This window comes from Mercenaria mercenaria, chromosome 2 (genome assembly GCF_021730395.1).
Source record: "Mercenaria mercenaria strain notata chromosome 2, MADL_Memer_1, whole genome shotgun sequence".
Taxonomy (NCBI): domain Eukaryota; kingdom Metazoa; phylum Mollusca; class Bivalvia; order Venerida; family Veneridae; genus Mercenaria; species Mercenaria mercenaria.
This window is the reverse complement of record NC_069362.1, coordinates 13349231-13374335: the sequence shown is the minus strand read 5'-3', so window position 1 is coordinate 13374335 and position 25105 is coordinate 13349231. Positions and strand designations below refer to the sequence as shown.

Below are 25105 nucleotides of genomic sequence, written 5' to 3'. Positions count from 1 at the left end.
GCTTCATTTACAATTTGAATTTAATCAAACTTGCACAAAACTTGTGTCACCATAAGATCTTGGTTCCTTTCTTGAACTGGCCAGATCCCTTAATGGGTTCCAGAGTTATGGCCCCTGAAATGGCCAAAATTAGCTATTTTGACTTTGTCTGCACAATAGCAGCTTCATTTATTATTTGATTTTAACCAAACTTGCACACAACTTGTATCACCATAAGATCTCGATTCCTTTTTATACGCCCTAAGGGACGTATTATGTTATGGCCTCGGTTTCCATCTGTCAGTCTGTGTCTGTTGGTTAGCAATTTCCCTTCCGCTCTGTAACTCTTGAAACCCTTGAAGGATTTCAAAGAAACCTGACACAAATGTTCACCTCATCGAAACGATGTGCAGAGCACATGTTTCGGATGGCTCACTTCAAGGTCAAGGTCACACTTAGGGGTCAAAGGTCATATGACTTTGTTTTGTGTGTATTTTTTTTAATTACTTCCCTTTTATGTTACAATAAATAGCTTATTTAGTAACTTTTTTATTATTTGCCGTAGGGAAATACCGAGACCACTTTCCTGTGGTACAACATGGATGGTACCTCCAATTTATAGGTGTATTTTGACATATCTGTACCTTTAAGAAAATTTCAGCTATATTTTCTCATGATTCTTTTGAGTGATCTTGATAAATGATTTTTTGACCTTCTTGTCCTTAAGTGTAATGATGACAGGTGAGCGATATAGGGCCATTATGGCCCTCTTGTTCTAAAAAAGAGCTCTTACACTAGGATTGTACTTTAAATTGAAATGTATACCTTGACCTTGAAGGTGTAACATATAATTTATAGCAATTACATCAACATGTAGAATATATGCATTACATGTCAGTAGTTTTCACTTCCATATGAAATACATTAATTTTATATTGTTTAACCTTTAGCCTGCTGGCAGAAAGTGATTATGATTTTGCGACCAATGCAGGCTGATCATGGTCTGCACTATTCAGTCTGTAAATTTTCATTGAACTCATTTGAATAATAAATGGTACTGCCCAAATTGAATGATGGAAGAGTCCATTTTAGAAATTTAGCAGGCTAAAGGTTATGGTCATGTATGCCTCCTTACACTAAATCACACCCAGTGTATTTCATTCCTAAATAAAAAAAAGTTGGTGGACACAATTCATTCTGTTATTCATCTGACAAAGTTTACCAAATATAAAAAATGATAAATTGCATATTCTTTCTATTATTGTTCCGACATAGTTTATAGAATATAAATAGATACTACACCACAATTCATGACAGGCTTTATCAAATATAGATAGGTATCAAACCACAGTTCATTCTATATTTGTTCTGACAAGAATGATCAGATATGAATAAGCATTAAACCACAGTTCATTCTATATTTGTTCTGACAAGAATGATCAGATACGAATAAATATTAAACCACAGTTCATTCAATATTTGTTCTGACAAGAATGATCAAATATATAATGACTAGATATTAAACCACAGTTCATTTTATATTTGTTCTGACAAGAATGATCAAATATAATGACTGAATATTAAACTACAGTTTACTCTATAATTGTTCTTAAAAGATTTATCAAATATAAATAAAGGATTCTATTGTATACTTTCAGGGTCTTGAGATTGTCAATCCCCAGGCAGCAGAGAAGAGGGTCCAGGAAGCCAATGCTAAATATTTCTCCAGCACAGCTTCATTTGTTAAAGTAGAAAAACAACTCTGGCATAAATGAACACATGCAAAGCTAACATTGTTGTCTTAAAAAATTGAAATGAAAACAAGGTCTGAAGATCAAATAAACCCATTTGTCATGTGTAGAGTGACAAGAGTACGTAATTAAGGGGACACAAAATAGATATTCTTTTGAGGATATACTTATATCTGTGGTAGCTGTTTTACCACATTAGAAACAGCTGGTTTTGTCACATATGGACTGCTTCAAGCTTTGTCCATAGCTTTAACTGTCAACTGAATAGATGTGGAAACCTGTTTTAGTAATATTTGTGGCTGAATCTGGTGAAAACAATACCATGTTTGTATAAAGGCATAACATTACCACATAAATCTGCAATTTTGCATACTGGCATTAGTCTTTGATGTAGCTCTGTTTTTAGCCCACCATCATCAGATGGTGGGCTATTCAAATCACTCTGCGTCCGTGGTCTGTCCGTCCGTCATTCCGTCCATCCGTCCGTCCGTTAACAATTTCTTGTTATCGCATCTCCTCAGAAACTACTCGGGGGATTTTGACCAAACTTTGTCTGAATGATGTATTGTTACTCTAGTTGTGTCCCCCTGAAAATCAGACTGGTTCAACAATTATTGAGTGAGTTATGGCCCTTTGTTTATTTTTATAATTTACATAGATTTATAGAGGGAAAAATTTTGAAAATCTTCTTGTCCAAAACCACAGAGCCTAGGGCTTTGATATTTAGTATGAAGCATCATCTAGCGGTCCTCTACCAAGATAATTCAAATTATATCCCTGGGGTCAAATATGGCCCCGCCCCGGGGTCACATGGTTTATATAGACTTATATAGGGAAAAGCTTTGAAAACCTCTTGTCCAAAACCACAGGGCCTAGGGCTTTGATATTTTGCATGTGACATCATCTAGTGGTCTTCTACTAAGATTGTTCAAATTATCCCCCTGGGGTCAAATATGGCCCCGCCATGGGGGTCACATGGTTTATATAGACTTATATAGGGAAAAACTTTGAAAATCTTCTTGTCCAAACCACAAAGCCTAGGGCTTTGATATTTGTTATGTAGCATCATCTAGTGGTTCTCTACCAAGTTTGTTCAAATTATCCCCCTAGGATCAAATATGGCCCCGCCCCCGGGGGTCACATGGTTCATATAGACTTATATAGGGAAAAGCATTTAAAATCTTGCCAATAACCTACAACATTCAAATTTGGACCACATGAATAGTTTTGAGTGGCAAGATGAACATTGACATGAGTTGACCTTGATTTTGACCTAGTGACCTACTTTCACATTTCTGTAGCTACAGCCTTCAAATTTGGACCACATGCATAGTTTTGTGCACCGGAAAAAACTTTGACCTTGACATTGACCTAGTGACCTACTTTCACATTTTTGAAGGTACAGGCTTCAAATTTGGACCACATGCATAGTTTTGTGTTCCGAAATGAAATTTGACCTTGATTTTGACCTAGTGACCTACTTTCACATTTCTCAAGCTACAGCCTTCAAATTTGGACCACATGCATAGTTTTGTGTACTGAAATGAATTTTGATACTGAGATTGACCTAGTGACCTACTTTCACATTTTTGAAGGTACAGACTTCAAATTTAGACCACATGCGTAGTTTTGTGTTCCGAAATGAAATTTGACCTTGATTTTGACCTAGTGACCTACTTTCACATTTCTCAAGTTACAGCCTTCAAATTTGGACCAGATGCATAGTTTTGTGTACCAAAATGAATTTTGATTTTGAGATTGACCTAGTAACCTACTTTCACATTTCTAAAGCTACAGGCATCAAATTTGAAGCACATGCATAGTTTTGTATACAAAAATGAACTTTGACCTTGAAATTGATCGTGTGACCTACTTTCACATTTCTCAAGCTACAGCTTTCAAATTTGGACCACATGCATGGACCGCATGCATGAGCCACATGCACAGTGATGTGTACTGAAATGAAATTTGACCTTGAGCTAGTCTTGAAATTTGGAACAATCAAAAATGACTCAGTGGTGGGCGCCAAGATCACTCTGTGATTTCTTGTTGAAGGATACCGTCTCTGTTATCTTCATTGGATGTATATTTTTTAGCTTACCCTAGTCATGCTTTGGTAAGCAATATAGGGCTTCTGCCTGGTTGTTTTTGGTCAATAAATAGAATTTTTTATACTGTATTCTTTTGTTGCTTTTCTGCATTACTAAGAAGTGTTATGAAGAATTCAAATGTGTGTCAACCTAAATTGAGCAGAAACTTCATGTCAGATTTTTATAAAATATAGCATGATTCATGCTAAAATTTAGTGTATGCAATTCTATGAAACAACAACAGCTTAATTCCCATACTTCTACATTCAGTGTTAGAGAAAAAGGTGTCTGAGTTAGCCTCTATCAGTTCAGTTTACACAGACACACATCTTTAAATACAGCTACATTCAGCTTACAACAAATGGTCATTTGGCAAATAGTTCTATTTTATCATCAAGAATTAACCTTTACCCAGCTATATTTCTAAAATAGACTGGTCTGTTATTCAGTTTGGGCAGTACCACTTATTATTCAAAGGGTTGTTCACTGAAAATTTAATGACTGAATAATGGACATTGCAGACCATGACCAGCCGGCATAGATGTGCAGGCTGATCTTCGTATCCATGCAGGCTGATCATGGTCTGCCCTAGTTGCAAAGGTAGAATCACTTGCCACCAGCAGACTAAAGGTTAACTTATAAATTCTATAAAATTTGATCTTTTTTATGGTAAATACAATTACTTCTGTTATTTCCTGTCAAAGTTTGTTGTTCTAAATTTTGACAAATTTACTGAAATGATCCTTAGCATTCAGTTTAATACTACTTTGGCTTAATGTATCGGCCAAGTTAGCTTAGTACATGTAGGTAGCTCAGGATCACCAACGAAGAAATGAGATCAGTCCTTGGGCTGATGTAGAGAATGTTTTATTATATACCTAAATAAATTCTGTAAAAAATCGGCTTGTATTTTACAATTAAATATGAACACACAGACAAAAATTCCGTATTGTACCTTTAGAATTCCGTATTGTATGCTGCCGTACTATTTTCATTAATATGCATGACACGACACATTTCTATATAGCGCACATAAAAACTTCACTAAGTTCCAATTAATATCGATAAACATTGAAGATTTCGTTCAAGAACAAAACAAGAATCAAAATGGTAAAGGTATATAATAAAAGGGTCATTATAACAGTAGCTGGATCTGGGACTTTGTATTCGGCTCTCGTGGATTTTGCAAAGTTGGATCACACTCGGCGCTTGCGCGCCTCGTGAGATCCAATCTAGCAAAATCCACTCGAGCCGAATACTGCATCCCAGATCCAGCTACTGTTATAATAACCCTATTTTATTTCATATCAGTGACGTGTAATCCATATCACGTCTTGCATATCACTTACTTCGTGTGATATAGCTTTGGCAATGTTCTTGTATACTGTAAAAGCAGAAATTTTCAGGAGGGTTTTATTTTCATGAGGCCCTACCTCTCGCGAAAATTAATCCTAGCATAAGTATTCACCATTAGTATAATTTAAATTAAAGTAGGTACCATTTTTACAATTTCGCGAAAATTAAACCTCACAAACATACTCAAAATTTCAACTTCGTGAAATTTTGACCCTGCGAAAATATGTGCTTTTACAGTAATGTGTTTTAATTTCTGACTGTACATAAAGCAGGATGGAACACTTTGTTCTTTAGTTGTCAGTTCAAATAATGTTACTTGAGGGCAATATTATAACTTTATGCTGCAAATAATAAAATAAAATGGAACTTGATGTCGAGTGTGTCTTTTCAACATCTCTGGACACAATAGATTCTGCCTTTGCGACCAGTATAGATCATAATCAGCTTGCACATCTGTGCAGTCTGATCATGATCTCCACTGTTCGCCATTCAGCCAGTATCTTTTTGGTATGCACCCCGTTTAACAGTTAATGGTACTGTCCAAATTGAAAGATGGACAAGTTCATTATAGAAATTTAGCAGGGTAAGGGTCAAGTGCTTCTGAAAATATAACATTGCCCCACTTCATGGTGAAATATATTCCATGTTCACTAATATCCTCCTTTCGTAGATATCAGTTGTTCCCTCCTTTGATTAACATGGAGAAGTTGACAGTTACTTCTAGAGATGTAAGAACTACTTTGGAATCTAGAAATCTCTAGATGGCTGTCTGGCTATTATTCCATGAAACAAATATTGTTAAAAATAGCATAATGTTTGTATATTCCATTATTATAAATCTTTTCATATTTGACAGTAAAGCAAAAAGCCTGTTCTTTAAAGATGAAGTGCCATTTTATGCTCTCTTTTTGAGAAAAAAAATGATGAGTTATGTCATCACTATCGCATGCGTTGCTGGTGAAGTTTTATGTTTAGGTCAACTTTTCTCCTAAACTATCAAAGCTATTGCTTTGAAACTTGCAACACTTGTTCACCATCATAAGCTGACCCTGTACATCAAGAAACATAACTCCATCCTGCTTTTTGCAAAATTATTGCCCCTTTTGGACTTAGAAAAATCATTTTGCTTGGTTAATATTATGTTTAGTCAGCTTTTCTCTAAACTATCAAAGCTATTGCTTTAAAACTTGCAAAAATTGTTTCACCATCATAAGCTGACCTTGTACAGCAAGAAACATAACTCCATCCTGCTTTTTGCAAGATTTATGGCCCCTTTTGGACTTAGAAAATATCAGATTTCTTGGTTAAGTTTTATGTTTAGGTCAACTTTTTCTCTTAAACTATCAAAGCTATTGCTTTGAAACTTGCAACACTTGTTCACCATCATAAGCTGACCTTGTACATCAAGAAACATAACTCCATCCTGCTTTTTGCAAGAATTATTGCCCCTTTTGGACTTAGAAAATCAGTTTTCTTGGTTGAGTATTATGTTTAAGTCAGCTTTTTAGCTCACCAGAGCCAAAGGCTCAGGGTGAGCTGTTCTGATCACTCACTGTCCGGTGTCCGTTGTCCATAAACTTTTACTTTAAACGACATCTCCTCATAAACTGCTAGGCCAATTTCATCCAAACTTCACAGATATGTTCCTTGGGTGAAGCTCTACAAAAATTGTTCAAAGAATTGAATTCCAAGGAGAACTCTGGTTGCCATGGCAACCGAAATGAAAAACTTTAAAAATCTTCTTCTCAAAAACTAGAAGCCTAGAGCTTAGATATTTGGTGTGAAGCATTGCCTAGTGGACCTCTACCAAGTATGTTCAAATCATGACCCCGGGTTCAAGATTGACCCCGCCCCAGGGGTCACTTGATTTTTTATAGGAAAATATTCAAAAACTTTTTAAAAATAAACCAGAAGGCCTAGATCTTAGATATTTGACATGAAGCATTGCCTAGTGGACCTTTACAAAATTTGTTCAAATCATGACCCCCAGGGGTCAAAATTGACCCCGCCCCAGGGGTCACTTGATTTTAAATAGGGAAATCTTCAAAAAATTTCTAAAAATAAACCAGAAGGATAGAGCTTAGATATTTCACGTGTAGCATTGCCTAGTGGACTTCTACAAAATTTATTCAAATCATACCCCCGGGGTCAAAATTGACCCCGCCCCATGGGTTACTTGATTGTACATAGAAAAGTCTTTAAAATTTCTAAAAATAAACCAGAAGGCCTAGAGCTTAGATATTTGACATGTAGCATTGCCTAGTGGACCTCTACAAAAAGTTTTCAAATCATGACCCCCGGGGTCAAATTGACTCCGCCCCATAGGGTTACCTGATTGTACATAGAAAAATCTTAAATTTTTTTAAAAAATAAACCAGAAGGCCTAGAGCTTAGATATGTCAAATGTAGCATTGCCTAGTGGACCTCTACAAAATTTGTTCAAATCTTGACCCCCCAGGGTCAAATTGACCCAGGCCCATGGGTTACTTGATTGTACATAGAAAAATCATAAATTTTCTAAAAATAAACCAGAAGGCCTAGATCTTAGATATTTGATATGTAACATTGCCTAGTAGACTTCTACAAACTTTGTTCAAATCATGACCCCCGGGGTAAAATTGGCCCCGCCCCAGGGGTTACTTGATTGTACATTGGAAAATCTTCCAAAAAATTTCTAAAAATCATCAGTTTGACATTTGAAACATGTAGCTCATATTACTCTGGTGAGCGATCCAGGGTCATCATGACCCTCTTGTCTCATAAACTATCAGTTCAAAGCTATTGCTTTACAACTTGCAACAGTTTTTCACCATCATAAGTGGACGCTGTACATCAAGAAACATAACTCTATCCTGCTTTTTGCAAGAATGATGGCCCTTTTTAGACTTAGAAAATCATGGGTAGGACAGTATTTTTATTATACAAAAAAAAAAATCAGATGAGCGTCAGCACCCGCAAGGCGGTGCTCTTGTTCAACAGTATAATATTTCACTTGTAATCCTGGATTCTGTACCAGTTTGTACCTGTTATTCACAAGTAAATGGGAGCATTTTGTGCCGTTTCGGACCACAAAAGCTAAAAGTAGAAAATCCATTAAACAATTTCCTTTCATGAACAGCATGATGATCTTCATCAATTTTGGTTGGTAGCATCATTGTGAGGTCCTTTCCCAGATTTGTTCAAATGGGGGAAAAATTGAGGAAAAACAAAACGTTTTAAAAACTCCTGCTCATAAACTTCTTGATGGATGTATATCAAACTTTGTAACATCAATGTAATGTCCTCTTTTTATTTTGGTCAAATAGGGCACCCAGCCCCATTGTTTTAGCCACTAGAGCTAAAGTTAGAAATACTTTTAAGCAGCTTCTCATGTGTTTTATGCATCTTCATCAAGCTAAGTCTGTAACATTCTTTAAAGTCCTCTGTTAAAATTCTTCAAATTGGGGCAATTCAGGGGACACTAGCTAAACAGGATAATCTTAGGACGTTTTCTGGCGGATCTTCAATAAGTTCTGTAGCATCCTTGTAAGGACCTCTGCCTTTTTTCAGTTACAGAAGAAATATCCTAACAGTCTTGGAACTTCTTGTGTTATGGGGTATATGGTTCGAATATACACATGTCTGTTGTGGTACAAAGCTTTCATAGATATATTACATAGTGTTTGTTTATATATTTTTAGAACATGATTCACCACACCAGCTGCTCTATTGTTATTTCATACTTCAAAGGGAAATTGTGCAACATACTGTTTGTATTGATCATTACAATAGGATATATATCAATTAAAGGCTCAAATAATCCTATATGCGCAGTAAATAGTGGAAAAGTTAGCAAGAGTAGTTGACTGTATTGTTAAGGTCTTGCAGAATTTACATTATTTGCCAGATATATAACATTTATTTTGATATTCAGTGTTTTCCCAGCTAAACTACTGTTAACATTTAAATTTAAACAAATTTGGTGTGCAAATATTTGAATTTTAGTAAACATCATAACTTCCGTAAACACACTAACAATTTTTTTGTAAAAGGTTTATGGTTATTAGATTTGTTTAAATGTTATTTCAACACCAAAATGATTTGTATCAAATAGAAAATAAATAAATTTGATTTCTGTTAACATGTCTCACTTCAAGAAGAGGGCTATACTGTTTAGCTCACTGGTTGTTAGTCTGTCTGTCTATTGATGGGTTAGTTGGTTATTTGGTTTTCAGTCAATAACTAGAGGTTGGTAGTCTCACCATTATCAGATTTCATAGGAGGGACACCTGTGGTCATAAGATGATCCCTTTTGTTTTGGTGATTAATAGGTCATTGGTGATTAGTAGGTTAAAGGTCAAGGTCACAGTGACCCCAAGATTTGTAACTGTTTCCACTAGATAATTAAAGAAAGCTTTAGCCTACAGTCATCAAACTTCATAGGATGATTGCCTCAGGTCAGTAAATTATTCCTGTTGTCTCGGATCAGAAGGTCAAAGGTCAAGGTCTCACTGACCTTGAGAATGAAAACAATTCCTGCTTATGAAATATACAAAACTTGAGCTTAATTCTTTTAATTTCACAGATTTATTGCTTGATCAAATGTTTTGGGGTTCAGTAGGTTAAAGGTCAAGGTCACAGTTATCTTGAATCTGAATCTGGTTTCGGATCAGTTTCTGAAGGAATTGTGAGCTTTCAAGTTTCAAAGAAATATCACACTGGCCATAGCTTTATCAGATCAAGTGGTTCCAACGTTGTTTGAGCGGTGAATTTTACGCAGATCAGATGGCGAAATATGACCGATACTATAAATTTCCGTTCTTGTAAGTATGATTTAAAGAAATTTCTCCCCGTTAAATAAAGAATCAAATGAAAAAGATGGGTGCACCTGAAGCGCAAATATGTCCATGTTTTAGCACGTGTCCATTTAGCTAAGATTTGTGCCATTTATTCAAACACTTCTGTACAGTCCGGCAGGGGAAGGAATTTGTTTACAGTTTTTGACAATATCGAATCAAATTTAGTGTTTATCGGGAACAAGTAGTTATTAAAACACTTTTAATGTAAAGGGCTACCTCTTAAAACCAAGCGTGTGTATTTTCACAGAAGTATTCGGGTTTGTTTCTGAAAAATCGGCCGAAAACCTAATGCAACACAGTTTCGAGTGGGTCGCTACGCAACGCAATCAATTGGATACCGTTCTGTGTCTTAACTTGCGAAGTCTTATCCGTCTTTAAAAGTCATTAGAGTCTGAACATAAAAAAGCTAAAGCATGTATTACGTTATTTGCATATAAAACGCACCAGGTATTTATTCGTAACGTTGCTTTAATTCTATACTAAAACTATCGTATAGCATTTTGAATAACAGTAAAAAGTTATGCATACACATATTTTTTTCAATAATGTGCACTGTAGCTTATCTTCGTAAAACTGATTAAACAATCAGTATCTAGTTTTTAACATCAATTAGAAACAAGATTGGAAACGTAGACATTTTCTTAATAGGGATGACTGGGCTTATGTACAGTTTTTCTTGTGATAATGAAGTGATGCTCTGTGGTTATTTTTATTTCCACATTTTTTGCACTCATAAAGTTCAAGTTGTCTGTGCACACACCGCATGTGTTCATTTATATATCGTTTCTGTTTGAATTTTTCCCACAAATTTCACATTCACAACGCATGTTTAGTCCGCATGACTTGATGTGTTTTTTTCTAAAGATGTATAAAGTGCTTGGAACATTTGTCGCACTTCTTTTTCTCTTCATGAACTTGGGAATATTTCCTCAGAGCTGATGACGTGTCCATGTGAAATTTGCTTGAGGAAAGCCATGACTGCATCCCGACAGGAAATATAGGTTGAAATCAATACGTCATATTATATATCAATTTGGCAACGTCATGATAGGTCAAGCGAACAGCACAGGCGTAGGCTCAAACTTTTCAGGCAGGAGGCTTTTGGCCTGCTGGGGTCTTCCCCGGTGGGCCCGAAGGTCCTGCAGGCCGGGGGCAATTTGAGGCCCCCTTGAGCTCTTAGGTGTTAGCAACCACTGTTCGTTTCTAAATTACAAATAAATTGCTAGGAAAAGACAAGTAGGTTTTTTTTTTCCAGTTATAAACATTTACATACTAAGAGCCGGACAGACAAACGAACACTTCGAAGTGGAATAAAAAAAAATGTTGGTACGTTTGGAAAATTGTTTCCTCCACAAGGTATTCACAGTACTTCGCGCTTTAATTGTCAGCAGTGTTATTTAGTGCCAACATTAAATCGCCCCTATTAGATGTAAAGGTTATGGTTAGGTATTACATAGATTTGATAATATTCATTCAATTCTTGCGTATACTGAATGCGGGAGATTTATTGCCGACCTTTACTTATTTGGTAAGGTCTTGCTTTATTACCATTTTATCATTGTCTTCCGAAAAGCATTTGCCGTACATAATAAAACAACAATCACTGCAGATATTCCATTGCTAAATCAATATTTCCCTCAGGTTAAGAACAAAAAGGTAAATGTAAAAGTAACATGCGTAAAAGTGTTCAATACATACATCGTTTTTGCACACGGTCGTATGGTATACATTTGACTTTTCTTTGATAGCTCAACTCAGTAAGTATAAGTCGAACAATCTTCATTGTGTCCAGGCCTAAAATTTCTCACTTTCGGGAAAGACAGGAGATTAATATCAGAAATAAGGAACAGCCAGACATATGAAAATGTTCCAGATAATGCCATACTCAATGCTAGTTGAAAGGAAAACTTTATTTTAGAAGGAAAAACAACTATTATTATATTTACATGAAATTAAACGTGCATTAATGGTAAAGATGGTATTAACGTACATCATGGACGACCTTTTATATGAGAAATAGGGCCCAGCAAGTTAGACAGTCACACAGAACGGTTTTCTTGCTTTATGTTTTTGTGTTGTTGTCCGCAAAAATATGTTAAATGTTAAGCAACCATAACAGTGTAAAAGTACAATATATTAGACATGGCGGAATCATTATAATGATATAGAACGCTTTAAATTCATTATTGTGAGGATCTAATGACTTTTTTTAAGACGGATAAGACTTCGCAAGTAAGACACAGAATGGTATCTACTTGATTGCGTTGCATAGTGACCCACTCGATACTGCGTTGCATTAAGTTTTCGGCCGATTTTTTCAGAAACAAACCCGAATAAATCTATAAAAATACACACGCTTGGTTTTAAGAGGTAGCCCTTGTAGGACAACATTCGTAACAGATCACATTTGTAACAGGTGTTACAAATGAGATCGCATATGTAACAGAAATCAAGCACATTTGTAACAATTTTTGAGACAAATGTGATCGATGCCGATTTTTGATGAGACATTTGATCACATTTGTCACATGTCATTTTCAATCGGAAAAATGAACAAAAAAGTGCATTTTTACATCTGAAACACAATTGTAACATGTTTTAGCTCACTTGTACGAAGTGACAAAGTGAGCTATTGTGATCATCCTTTGTACGTCGTCCGTCGTCCGACCGTCCGTCCGTTCACATTTTTTTTGTGAATACGATAGAGACAACATTTATTATTTGATTTTGACAAAACTTGCACATAACGTGTATATATCTGTGATATCTCGGTTCCTTTCAAAAACCAACCATATCACTTTACTCGTCTTGGAGTTATTGCCCCAGAGACAAACAAAAAAGTGCATTTTTACATCTGAAACACATTTGTAACATGTTTTAGCTCACTTGTATGAAGTGACAAAGTGAGCTTTTATGATCATCCTTTGTATGTCGTCCGTCGTCCGACCGTCCGTCCGTTCACATTTTTAGCTCACCTGTCACAAAGTGACAAGGTGAGCTTTTGTGATCGCGCAGTGTCCGTATTCCGTGCATGCGTGCGTCCGTAAACTTTTGCTTGTGACCACTCTAGAGGTCACATTTTTCATGGGATCTTTATGAAAGTTGGTCAGAATGTTCATCTTGATGATATCTAGGTCAAGTTCGAAACTGGGTCACGTGCCTTCAAAAACTAGGTAAGTAGGTCTAAAAATAGAAAAACCTTGTGACCTCTCTAAAGGCCACATTTTTCATGGGATCGGTATGAAAGTTGGTCTGAATGTTCATCTTGATGATATCTAGATCTAATTCGAAACTGGGTCACGTGCCTTCAAAAACTAGGTAAGTAGGTCTAAAAATAGAAAAACCTTGTGACCTCTCTAAATGCCACATTTTTCATGGGATCTGTATGAAAGTTGGTCTGAATGTTCATCTTGATGATATCTAGGTCTAATTCGAAACTGGGTCACGTGCGGTCAAAAACTAGGTCAGTAGGTCTAAAAATAGAAAAACCTTGTGACCTCTCTAGAGGGCATATATTTCATGAGATCTTCATGAAAATTGGTCAGAATGTTCAGCTTGATGATATCTAGGTCAAGTTCGAAACTGGGTCACGTGCCATCAAAAACTAGGTAAGTAGGTCTAAAAATAGAAAAACCTTGTGACCTCTCTAGAGGCCATATTTTTCATGGGATCTCTATGAAAGTTGGTCTGAATGTTCATCTTGATGATATCTAGGTCAAGTTTCGAAAGTGGGTCATGTGCCATCAAAAACTAGGTCAGTAGCTGAAATAATAGAGAAACCTTGTGACCTCTCTAAAGGCCATGTTTTTCATGGGATCTCTATGAAAATTGGTCTGAATGTTCATCTTGATGATATCTAGGTCAAGTTCGAAACAGGGTCATGTGCGGTCAAAAACTAGGTCAGTAGGTCTAAAAATAGAAAAACCTTGTGACCTCTCTAGAGGCCATACTTGTGAATTGATCTCCATAAAAATTGGTCTGAATGTTCACCTTGATGATATCTAGGTCAAGTTTGAAACTGGGTCACGTGCCTTAAAAAACTAGGTCAGTAGGTCAAATAATAAAAAAACCTTGTGACCTCTCTAGAGGCCATACTTTTCATGGGATCTGTATGAAAGTTTGTCTGAATGTTCATCTTGATGATATCTAGGTCAAGTTTGAAACTGTGTCAACTGCGGTCAAAAACTAGGTCAGTAGCTCTAAAATTATTAAAATCTTTTGACCTCTCTAGAGGCCATATTTTTCAATGGATCTTCATGAAAATTGATCTGAATGTTCACCTTGATGATAGCTAGGTCAAGTTCGAAACTGGGTCACGTGTGGTCAAAAACTAGGCCAGTAGGTATAAAAATAGAAAAACCTTGTGACCTCTCTAGAGGCCATATTTTTCATGAGATCTTCATGAAAATTAGTGAGAATGTTCACCTTGATGATATCTAGGTAAAATTCAAAACAGGGTCACGTACCTTCGAAAACTAGGTCAATAGGTCAAATAATAGAAAAACATTGTGACATCTCTAGAGACCATATTTTTCAATGGATCTTCTTGAAAATTGGTCAGAATTTTTATCTTGATAATATCTAGGTCAAGTTCAAAACTGGGACACATGAGCTCTAAAACTAGGTCACTATGTCAAATAATAGAAAAAACGACGTCATACTCAAAACTGGGTCATGTGGGAAGAGGTGAGCGATTCAGGACCATCATGGTCCTCTTGTTCTTGTGAATACGATAGAGACAACATTTATTATTTGATTTTGACAAAACTTGCACATAACGTGTATATATCTGTGATATCTCGGTTCCTTTCAAAAACCAACCATATCACCTTATTCGTCTTGGAGTTACTGCCCCAGAGATGGCAATAATTACTGATTTTAGCCTTGTGAACGCGATAGAGACCACATTTTTTGTTTATTTTTACTAAACTTGCACACAACTTATATATCTATAAGATCTCGGTTCCTTTCAAAAACAACCGTATTGCACCATTTTACTTGGAGTTACGGCCCCTAAATTGGCAAAAAACAACCATGCTGATTTTATCCTTGTCAATACAATGGAGATTACATTTATTATTTGATTTTATTAAACTTATAAAGGATCTCACTTCCTTTAAAAACAGCCATATCAGAGTAATGGCTGAAATGGCAAAATTTGCTTATTTTAGTCTTGTGAACACAACAGAGACCATATTTTTCATTTCATTTTGACCAAACTTGTATAGAAGTTATATATCTGTAACATCTCGGTTCCTTGCGGAAACCAGCTATATAGCACCATTTGTCCTGGCTTTATGGTCCCTAAAATGACAAAATTTGCTGACTTTAGCATTGTAAACATGACATAGATCACATTTATTATTTGATTATGACCAAACTCGCATATTAATACATACAGTATTACTCATATTAGCGATAGTGGGCCATGACGACCCTCTTGTTGATTACAGGGATATTTCCGGTCAGGTTAATATCTTGGTACTGGTTTGTTATCTGGCAATTAAACTTGAAAATAATACCGTTATCATGACTGGTCTGTTCATAGTAGCATGGTACTACATGATTGTACATGTCACTTATAAATTTCCCATATCGGTTTTTGTTTGTAAGATTTCATTTATACTGAATGCATGAATATATGAATATGTATGACTAAAGGAGAAGATGCACACCACATGCAATCCCCGTTCAACTTTTATAGGTTGTATCGCTTAACAACAAATAAAATGCACTAAAAACAAGATCAAGGCAGTCTCAACATACAAAGTCTTGTAAAAGCTAGTTTTCGTAGAACACCGGGTATATATACATTTATGTATACTTTTAAATAGTGACTAGCTTGACTATTCGAAGACTGCTCATGGCTATTGTTCTGATCCTGATGTCGTCAACGTGCGCGGGTTCGCTGCAAGGTAGGTTTTTTCGTTTTCGTTTTGTTTATCTTTGTCAATTCGCATTGCTTTGAACATCAAAAATAAAAAAAAATCTTATATTGACGACAACGGATACATCAAATGAAATATGTCCTATTCAAAACCCCGACGTGAACTTTATTGGATTACATTTACTAAGAGAGTTTTCTTGCCTGGCCTGGTATCTACATTCGTATGGAAAAGCTCTTTATTTTGTATCTCTATAGGAGCGGCACAAGTAACTCCATCGGTGAGGGTGGTGCAGTGGATAGTTCTGCAGATTACGAAATCGTCGGAGCCTGTTGAATTCCCAATCAGGGCCGGAATTTCCAGAGATATTGTGTCTCTCATCCACCCAGTTAAGACTTTACGTGTATCGGTGCGTTTTACCAGGCCCGTAAACGATTGTATGAGTGTAAACTTGTATATGAGCCAGGGTATAATTTCAGTTAATATTAATGGGAAGAACTAACCATCGACTAGAGTGTCGAGGGATACACGGGTGATAACTACACGTATCTGTTGCGATTTTCGCGTATCGGTGCTGTTTCAAGCTGGGAAGTTGTCTGTTACTAACAAAAAGATACTGTTGTACTGCTTTTGATATTTTTGACATTTTTATCATCATTATCATCATCATCATAATCATCTTGGACTGGTCCGTTGTAGGATCAATAGTAAGATTAACTGCCCTAAACTGTATTACCTAAATACTGTTGAAAACAGGCGCTCTGAATCCAACAAACAAACATAATATTCATCAAAACCATTCTACAGGGTGCCAAAATTTGAGTCGTTTGCAGTTATATGTGTAATATTGTCACTACAGATTGTCAATAAATGGTGGTTATTTGTACCAAGGTATTTGGAAATCTGACTAAAGCGGGTTATGATCCGGACACAAACGTATATATTACTAGTACAGCAAAATAACAAAACAAATCTAAGTTCAAAGCTGTGACCATGATCTTGGATATAGCAACATTGATCATGATCGCAACAAACCTTCTATCCGTGCTGATCATTTGTACCAAATAATTTGAAAATCTGACAATGCATGGGCAAGTTATACCAAGGACAATAAATAACCTATATATAACTGCACGAACGCACAAACTTCGCTATTTCACGGCGGGATTATAATAAACGAAGGCCTATTTCCTTACAAGCGAGCTCAGTGGGGTGAGGGTAATTAAAAACTAAGGTGTATTTCTTAAAATCTCGTAGACATTAGTTCGCAGCATGCACAAGGTCGGGCCCTCCTAGACTTAAGGCTAACGACTCGTACATGACAAATTGTATGATTTGTCCCAGGACATAGCAACTTCCTGTTTGTCACCCAACTTGAGACAGCTCTTGATAACGAAAGATAGCTACAAATGTATGTCGCCACCGGGTTCGAACCAGTGACCTGAGCATGTTGGTCTACATTTCAGCTAGTCGAGGTAACAGTAGAAGTAGCTGAATCATATTATAGTGGTAGTGGCAGTGGATGAATAAATGATAATAAAAATTGAGCCAAGTCACGGGAAAATTGGCATTCGGACAATTTTGTGAATTTCCTGAATTTCCGGAAACTCTATATTAAGGCTGACCTGGCATTTACGCATCTGAATTAGGGTCAGAAAATCTCATATTCAGGTAAAATGAGCCTTCTTTGAAATAACAGCGAACGGTGTGGGCTTTGATCAGACTGCGCGGATGCACAGGCTGATCTGGGTCCACACTGGTTGCAAAGCCACGAAGATTCCCGAAGGCCCATTTTCTCATGATGCGGCTCAAATAATTTTATGACTTTTTTGACGTCGACGACGACGACGCTAACTTGTGATGGTGCTTATGGCAGTCATTTAATGATGTTGCGATGACAACCAACTGATTGAACATTTGCAGTATAAAACTCAACATGATACATATGTGCTCCTCATGTCAACCTCCATGTTGGACAAACACATTTGTAACACATTTTACCTGTTACGAATGCGATCGCATACGTACGAAATCTGTTACAAATGCGATCTGTTACGAATGTGGTCCTACAGCCCTTGACATAAGAAGTGTTTTATTAACTATTTGTTCCCGATAAACACTATATTTGATGCGATATTACCGAAAACTGTCAAAAATCTCCTTCCCCTGATTACAACATCGGATGTGGAAGGAGCTGAAGTTTGTACAGTGTGGGCGTCATTTATGTCAAATATTGTTTTACGGACTAATGGAGCCGAAACATGAAAATGTGTCCGGAAAATGGTTCCTAACCAGTACAGAAGTGTTTGAATAAACGGCACAAATCTCAGCTAAATAGACACATGTGCTTAAAAAGGACACATTTGCGCTTCAGGTGCACCCATCGTTTTCATTTGATTCTTTATTTAACGGGTAAAAATTTCTTTAAATCATACTGACAAGAACGGATATTTATAGTATCGGCCATATTTCGCCATCTGATCTGCGTAAAATTCACCGCTCAAACAACGTTGGAACCACTTGATCTGATAAAGCTATGGCCAGTGTGATATTGCCTGTGATTAAGAGATGACCTCTTATTTTGGAGTCAATACCTCAAGGGTTATGGTCACAGCACCCTTAGGATTGAAAACAGTTTCTGACGGTAAATACTGGAGAAAACTTTGGCCTATTTCTGTAAGTCTTCATAGCTAGAATGATTGCCTGTTATCAGTCGATGATATCTGTTGTCTTTGGCAGGCCGCCTTTGGAGTTTACATAACAGCTCTATTTGCATCTTCTCTTACAAATTATAATATATGCCTGCTTCTGTTTGCTTTTTGTGAAATACCAAAAATGATATACAGAGACTGCTCATACAAAATAGATAAATGAAACGGATACGTTCATGTATTAAACACCTGAGGACTTCTTTAGTTGATATATGAACAATTATCTGCATCATATAAACACAAACTGTGATATTTTTAGACCTGTGAAATGTCAAGTGGTCTGTTGTTTCAAGTCAATGTCCTTAGAAATAATAATATCCACTAATAAAAGTTGAAGATAGAGATTTCAAAAGGGGACAAATAAAGGCACAGTTAGTCCATCTATACAATTTGTAATCCACAACTTCCAATCTCCACAATATAGCTGTAACAGATCACATTTGTAACAGATTTCGTACGTATGCGATCGCATTCGTAACAGGTAAAATGTGTTACGAATGTGTTTATCCAACATGGGGGTTGACATGAGAAGCACATATGTATCATGTTGAGTTTTATACTGCAAATGTTCAATCAGTCGGTTGCCATCGCAACATCATTAAATGACTGCCATAAGCACCATCACAAGTTAGTCGTCATCGACGTCATAAATTATTTGAGCCGCATCATGAGAAAATGGGCATTCGGGAATATTCGAGGCTTTGCAACCATTGTGGGCCTAAATCAGGCCCAGATCAGCCTGCACATTCACGCAGTCTGATCACGGGAACACACCGTTCGCTGTTATTTCAAAGAAGGCTTATTCTACCTGAATATGGAATTTTCTGACCCTAATTCTGATGCATAAATGCACAGGTCAGCCTGAATATAGACTTTCCGGAAATTCACGAAAATGTCCGAATGCCAATTTTCCCGTGACGTGGCTCAATTCTTATTATCATTTCTGCATCCACTGCCACTACCACTATAATATGATTACAACTTCAGTTACTTCTACTGTTACCTCGACTAGCTGAAATGTAGACCTACAGGCTCAGGTCACTGGTTCGAACTCGGTGGCGTCAACATGTGTAGCTATCTTTCGTTATCCAGAGCTGTTTCAAGTTGGGTGACAAACAGGAAGTTGCTATGTCGTGGGACAAATTATATATAACTTGTCATGGACAGAGTCGTTAGCCTTAAGTCTAGGGGCCGATCTTGTGCTGCGGACTAATGTCTATGAGATTTTAAGAAATTACACTTTATTTTTTTATTACCCTCACCCCACTGAGCCCGCCTCAGAGGTAAAAGGCCTTCTTTTATTATAATCCCGCCGTGAAATAGCAGAGTTTGTGCGTTCGTGCATTTATATATAGGTTCTTGTCCTTGGTATAACTTGCCCATGCATAATTAGATTTCAAATTATTTGGTACAAATGATCAGCATGGATAGAAGGTTTGTTGCGATCATGATCCATGTTGCTATATCCAAGATCAAGGTCACAGCTTTGAACTAAGATTTGTTTTGTTATTTTGTTGTAATATATACGTTTGTGTCCAGATCATAGCTCGCTTTAGTCAGATTTCCAAATACTTTGGTACAAATAACCACCATTTAGTGACAATCTGTAGTGATCATATTACACTTATTACTGCAAACGTCTCAAAGTTTGGCACCCTGTAGAATGGTTTTGATGAATATTATGTTTGTTTGTTGGATTCAGAGCGCCTGTTTTCAACAGTATTTAGGTAATACAGTTTAGGGCAGTTATAATCTTACCATTGATCCTACAACGGACCAGTCCAAGATGATGATGATGATTATGAAGATGATGATGATGATGATGATAATGATAATAAAAATGTCAATAATATTAAAATCAGTACAACAGTATCTTTGTTAGTAACAGACAACTTCCCAGCTTGAAACAGCACCGATAGGCGAAAATCGCAACAGATATGAGTAGCTTTCACCCGGTCTCGAAAGTTCGTCCCTTGACACTCTAGCCGATGGTTAGTTCTTCCCATTAATTTCAATTGAAATTATACCCTGGCTCATATACGAGTTTACACTCGTACGTTCGTTTACGGGTCTGGTAAAACGCACCGATACACGTAAAGTCTTAACTGGGTGGATGAGAAACACAATATCTCTGGAAATTCGGGCCCGAATGCAGACACCAGGCCTGGCAAGAAAACTCTCTTATTAAATATAACCCAATAGAGTTCACGTCAGGGTTTTAAATGGGACATATTTCATTTGATGTATCAATTGTCGTCAGTTTAAGTTTTTTTTTATTTTTGATGTTTAAAGCAATGCAAATTGACAAAGATAAACAAAACGAAAACGAAAAACCTATCTTGTAGCGAACCCGCGGACGCCGACGACATCAGGATCAGAACAATAGCCATGAGCAGTCTAAGAATAGTCAAGCTAGTCACTATTTTAAAGTATACATACATGTATATATACCCGGTGTTCTACGGAAACAAGCTTTTACAAGACTTCTATGTTAGCTGAGAATGCATTGATCTTGATTTTAGTGCATTTTATTTGTTGTTGAAGCGATACAACCAGTGATATACCGATTATAAAAGTTGAACAGGGATTGCATGTGGTGTGCATCTTCCCCTTTAATCATACATATTCATATGCATTTAGTAAAAATGAAATCTTACAAACCAAAACCGATATGGGAAATTTATAAGTGATATGTACATGTAGTACCATGGTACTATGAACAGACCAGTCATGATAACTGTATTCTTGCCTAGTTTAATTGCCAGATAACAAACCTGTACCAAGATATTAACCTGACCGGAAATATCCCTCTAATCAACAAGAGGGTCGTCATGACCCGCTATAACTCACATGAGTAATACTATATTATACATGTTATTAAATCTGCGATATTTGCCATTTCAGGGGCCCTAACTCTAAGACAAATAGTCTTCGAGAAAAAAAAGCAAGATTTTAATGATATAATATTTCAATGCAAGTTTGGTCAAAATCAAATAACAAATGTGATCTCTGTCATGTTTACAATGCTAAAGTCAGCAAATTTTGTCATTTTAAGGGCCATAACTCCAGGACAAATGGTGCTATATAGCTGGTTTTCGCAAGGAACCGAGATGTTATAGATATATAACTTCTATACAAGTTTGGTCAAAATGAAATAATAAATATGGTCTCTCTCTAATGTCTTCACAAGACTAAAATAAGCAAATTTTGCCATTTCAGCCATAACTCCGAGACGAATGGCGCGATATGGCCGTTATTAAAGGAAGTGAGATCGTTCATAAGTTTAATAAAAATTAAATAACAAATGCAGTCTCCATTGTGTTGACAAGGATAAAAACAGTATTGTTTTGCCAATTCAGGGGCCGTATTTCCAAGTCAAATGATGCAATGCGGTTGTTTTTGAAAGGAACCGAGATCTTATAGATATATAAGTTGTGTGGAAGTTTAGTCAAAATAAACAAAAAAACATGGTCTCTATCGCGTTCACAAGGCTAAAATCAGTAATTATTGCCATCTCTGGGACTATAACTCTAAGACGAATAAGGTGATATGGTTGGTTTTTGAAAGGAACCGAGATATCATAGGTATATATAAGTTTGTTCAAGTTTTGTCAAAATCAAATAATAAATGTTGTCTCTATCGTATTCACAAGAAAAATGTGAACGGACGGACGGTCGGACGACGGACGACGTTCAAAAGATGATCACAACAGCTTACTTTGTCACTTCGTACAAGTGAGCTAAAACATGTTACAAATGTGTTTCAGATGTAAAAATGCACTGTTTTGTTCATTTTTCCGATTGAAAATGACATGTGACAAATGTGATCAGATGTCTGTAGGACCACATTCGTAACAGATCGCATTTTTAACAGATTTCGTACGTATGCTATCGCATTTGTAACAGGTAAAATGTGTTACGAATGTGTTTGTCCAACATGGGGGTTGACAATAGAAGCACATATGTATCATGTTGAGTTTTATACTGCAAATGTTCAATCAGCTGGTTGTCATCGCAACATCAATAAATGACTGCCATAAGCACCATCACAAGTTAGCGTCGTCGTCGTCGACGCCAATAACGTCATAAAATTATTTGAGCCGCACCATGAGAAAATGGGCCTTCGGGAACTTTCGAGGCTTTGCATCCAGTGTGGGCCCAGATCAGCCTGTGCATCCGCACAGGCTGATCATAGCCCACATCGTTCGCTGTTATTTCAATGAAGGCTTATTCTACCTGAATATGAAGTTTTCTGACCCTAATTCAGATGCATAAATGCACATGTCAGCCTCAATATAGAGATTCCGGAAATTCACGAAATGTTTGAATGCCAATTTTCCCGTGACTTGGCTCAATTTTTATTATCATTTCTGCATCAACTGCCACTACCACTATAATATGATTACAACTTCGGCTTCTTCTACCGTTACCTCGACTAGCTGAAAGGTAGACCCACATGGTCAGGTCACTGGTTCGAACCCGGTGGCGACATACATTTGTAGCTATCTTTCGTTATCCAGAGCTGTCTCAAGTTGGGTGACAAACAGGAAGATGCTATGTCCTGGGACGAATTATATATAACTTGTCATGGGCGGAGTCGTTAGCCTTAAGTCTAGGAGGGCCCGATTTGTGCATGCTGCGAATTTATGTCTTTGAGATTTTAAGAAAATACATCTTAGTTTTTAATTACCCTCACCCCACTGAGCTCGCTTTAGGAAATAGGCCTTCGTTTATTATAATCCCGCCGTGAAATAGCAGAGTTTGTGCGTTCGTGCAGTTATATATAGGTTCTTGTCCTTGGTATAACTTGCCCATGCATTGTTAGATTTTTAAATTATTTGGTACAAATGATTAGCATAGATAGAATGTTTGTTGCCATCATGATCCATGTTGTTATATCCAAGATCAAGGTCACAGCTTTGAACTTAAATCTGTTTTGTTTTTTTGCTGTAATATATACGTTTGTGTCCGGATCATAACTTGCTTTAGTCAGATTTCCAAATACTGTGGTACAAATAACAACCATTTATTGACAATCTGTAGTGATCATATTACACATATTACTGCAAGCGAGTCAAATTTAGGCACCCTGTAGAATGGTTTTGATGAATATTATGTTTGTTTGTTGGATTCAGAGCGCCTGTTTTCAACAGTATTTAGGTAATACAGTTTAGGGCAGTTAATCTTACCATTGATCCTACAACGGACCAGTTCAAGATGATGATGATGATTTTGCTGATGATGATGATGATGATGATTATGATGATAAAAATGTCAAAAATATTAAAATCAGTACAACAGAATCTTTATGTTAGTAACAGACAACTTCCCAGCTGGAAACAGCACCGATACGCGAAAATCGCAACAGATACGTGTAGTTATCACCCAATCTCCAACGTGTATCCCTCGACACTCTAGTCGGTGGTTAGTTCCTCCCATTAACATTAACTGAAATTATACCCTGGCTCATATACGAGTTTACACTCATACAATCGTTTACGGGTCTGGTAAAACGCACCGATACAAGTAAAGTCTTAACTGGGTGGATGAGAGACACAATAGCTCTGGAAATTCCGGCCCTGATTGGGAATTCAACAGGCTCCGCCGGTTTCGTAATCTGCAAAACTATCCACTGCACCACCTCACCGATGGAGTTACTTGTGCCGCTCCTATAGAGATACAAAATAAGAGTATTTCCATACGAATGCAGACACCAGGCCAGGCAAGAAAACTCTCCTAGTAAATATAATCCAATAAAGTCCACGTCAGGGTTTTGAATAGGACATATTTCATTTGATGTATCCATTGTCTTCAGTATAAGTTTTTTTTTTTTTTTTTTTTTTTCTTTTTTTAAATTTTGATGTTCAAAGCAATGCGAATTGACAAAGATAAACAAAACAAAAACGAAAAACCTATCTTGCAGCGAAACCGCGCACGCCGACGACATCAGGATCAGAACAATAACATTGAGCAGTCTTCGAATAGTCAAGGTAGTCACTATTTAAAATTATACATAAATGTATATATACCGGTGTTCTGCGGAAACAAGCATTTACAAGACTTTCTATGTTAGTTGAGACTGCCTTGATCTTGTTTTAGTGCATCGACAGACCAGTCATGATAACGGTATTCTTTCAACGTTTAATTGCCAGATACCAAGATATTAACCTGACCGGAAATATCCCTCTAATCAACAAGAGGATAGTCATGGCCGACTATCGCTAACATGAGTAATACTAACTAAACATGTTATTAAATCTGCGGGGTTTTTTTTTGCCATTTCAGGGGCCATAACTCTAAGACAAATAACGTGGTGTGGCTACTCTTCGAAGAAAAAAGCAAGATATTAATGATATATAATTTCAATGCAAGTTTGGTCAAAATCAAATAATAAATGTGATCTATGTCATGTTTACAATGCTTAAGTCAGCAAATTTTGTCATTTTAGGGGCCATAACTCCAGGACAAATGGTGCTCTATAGCTGGTTTTCGCAAG

At 36.7% G+C, this 25105-nt stretch overlaps 1 protein-coding gene across 1 annotated transcript in view; it reads left to right on the top strand.

Annotated features, from left to right (window-relative positions):
* LOC123563239 (U4/U6 small nuclear ribonucleoprotein Prp31-like) overlaps positions 1–3909 on the top strand; it is a 64462-nt gene extending 60553 nt beyond the window's left edge. Inside the window, exon 14 of the mRNA XM_045355927.2 lies at positions 1638–3909. Coding sequence (XP_045211862.1) covers positions 1638–1754 — 117 coding nt within the window. The 3' untranslated portion in view covers positions 1755–3909. The remainder of the gene's footprint in view (positions 1–1637) is intronic.
* The last annotated feature ends 21196 nt before the right edge of the window (positions 3910–25105 follow it).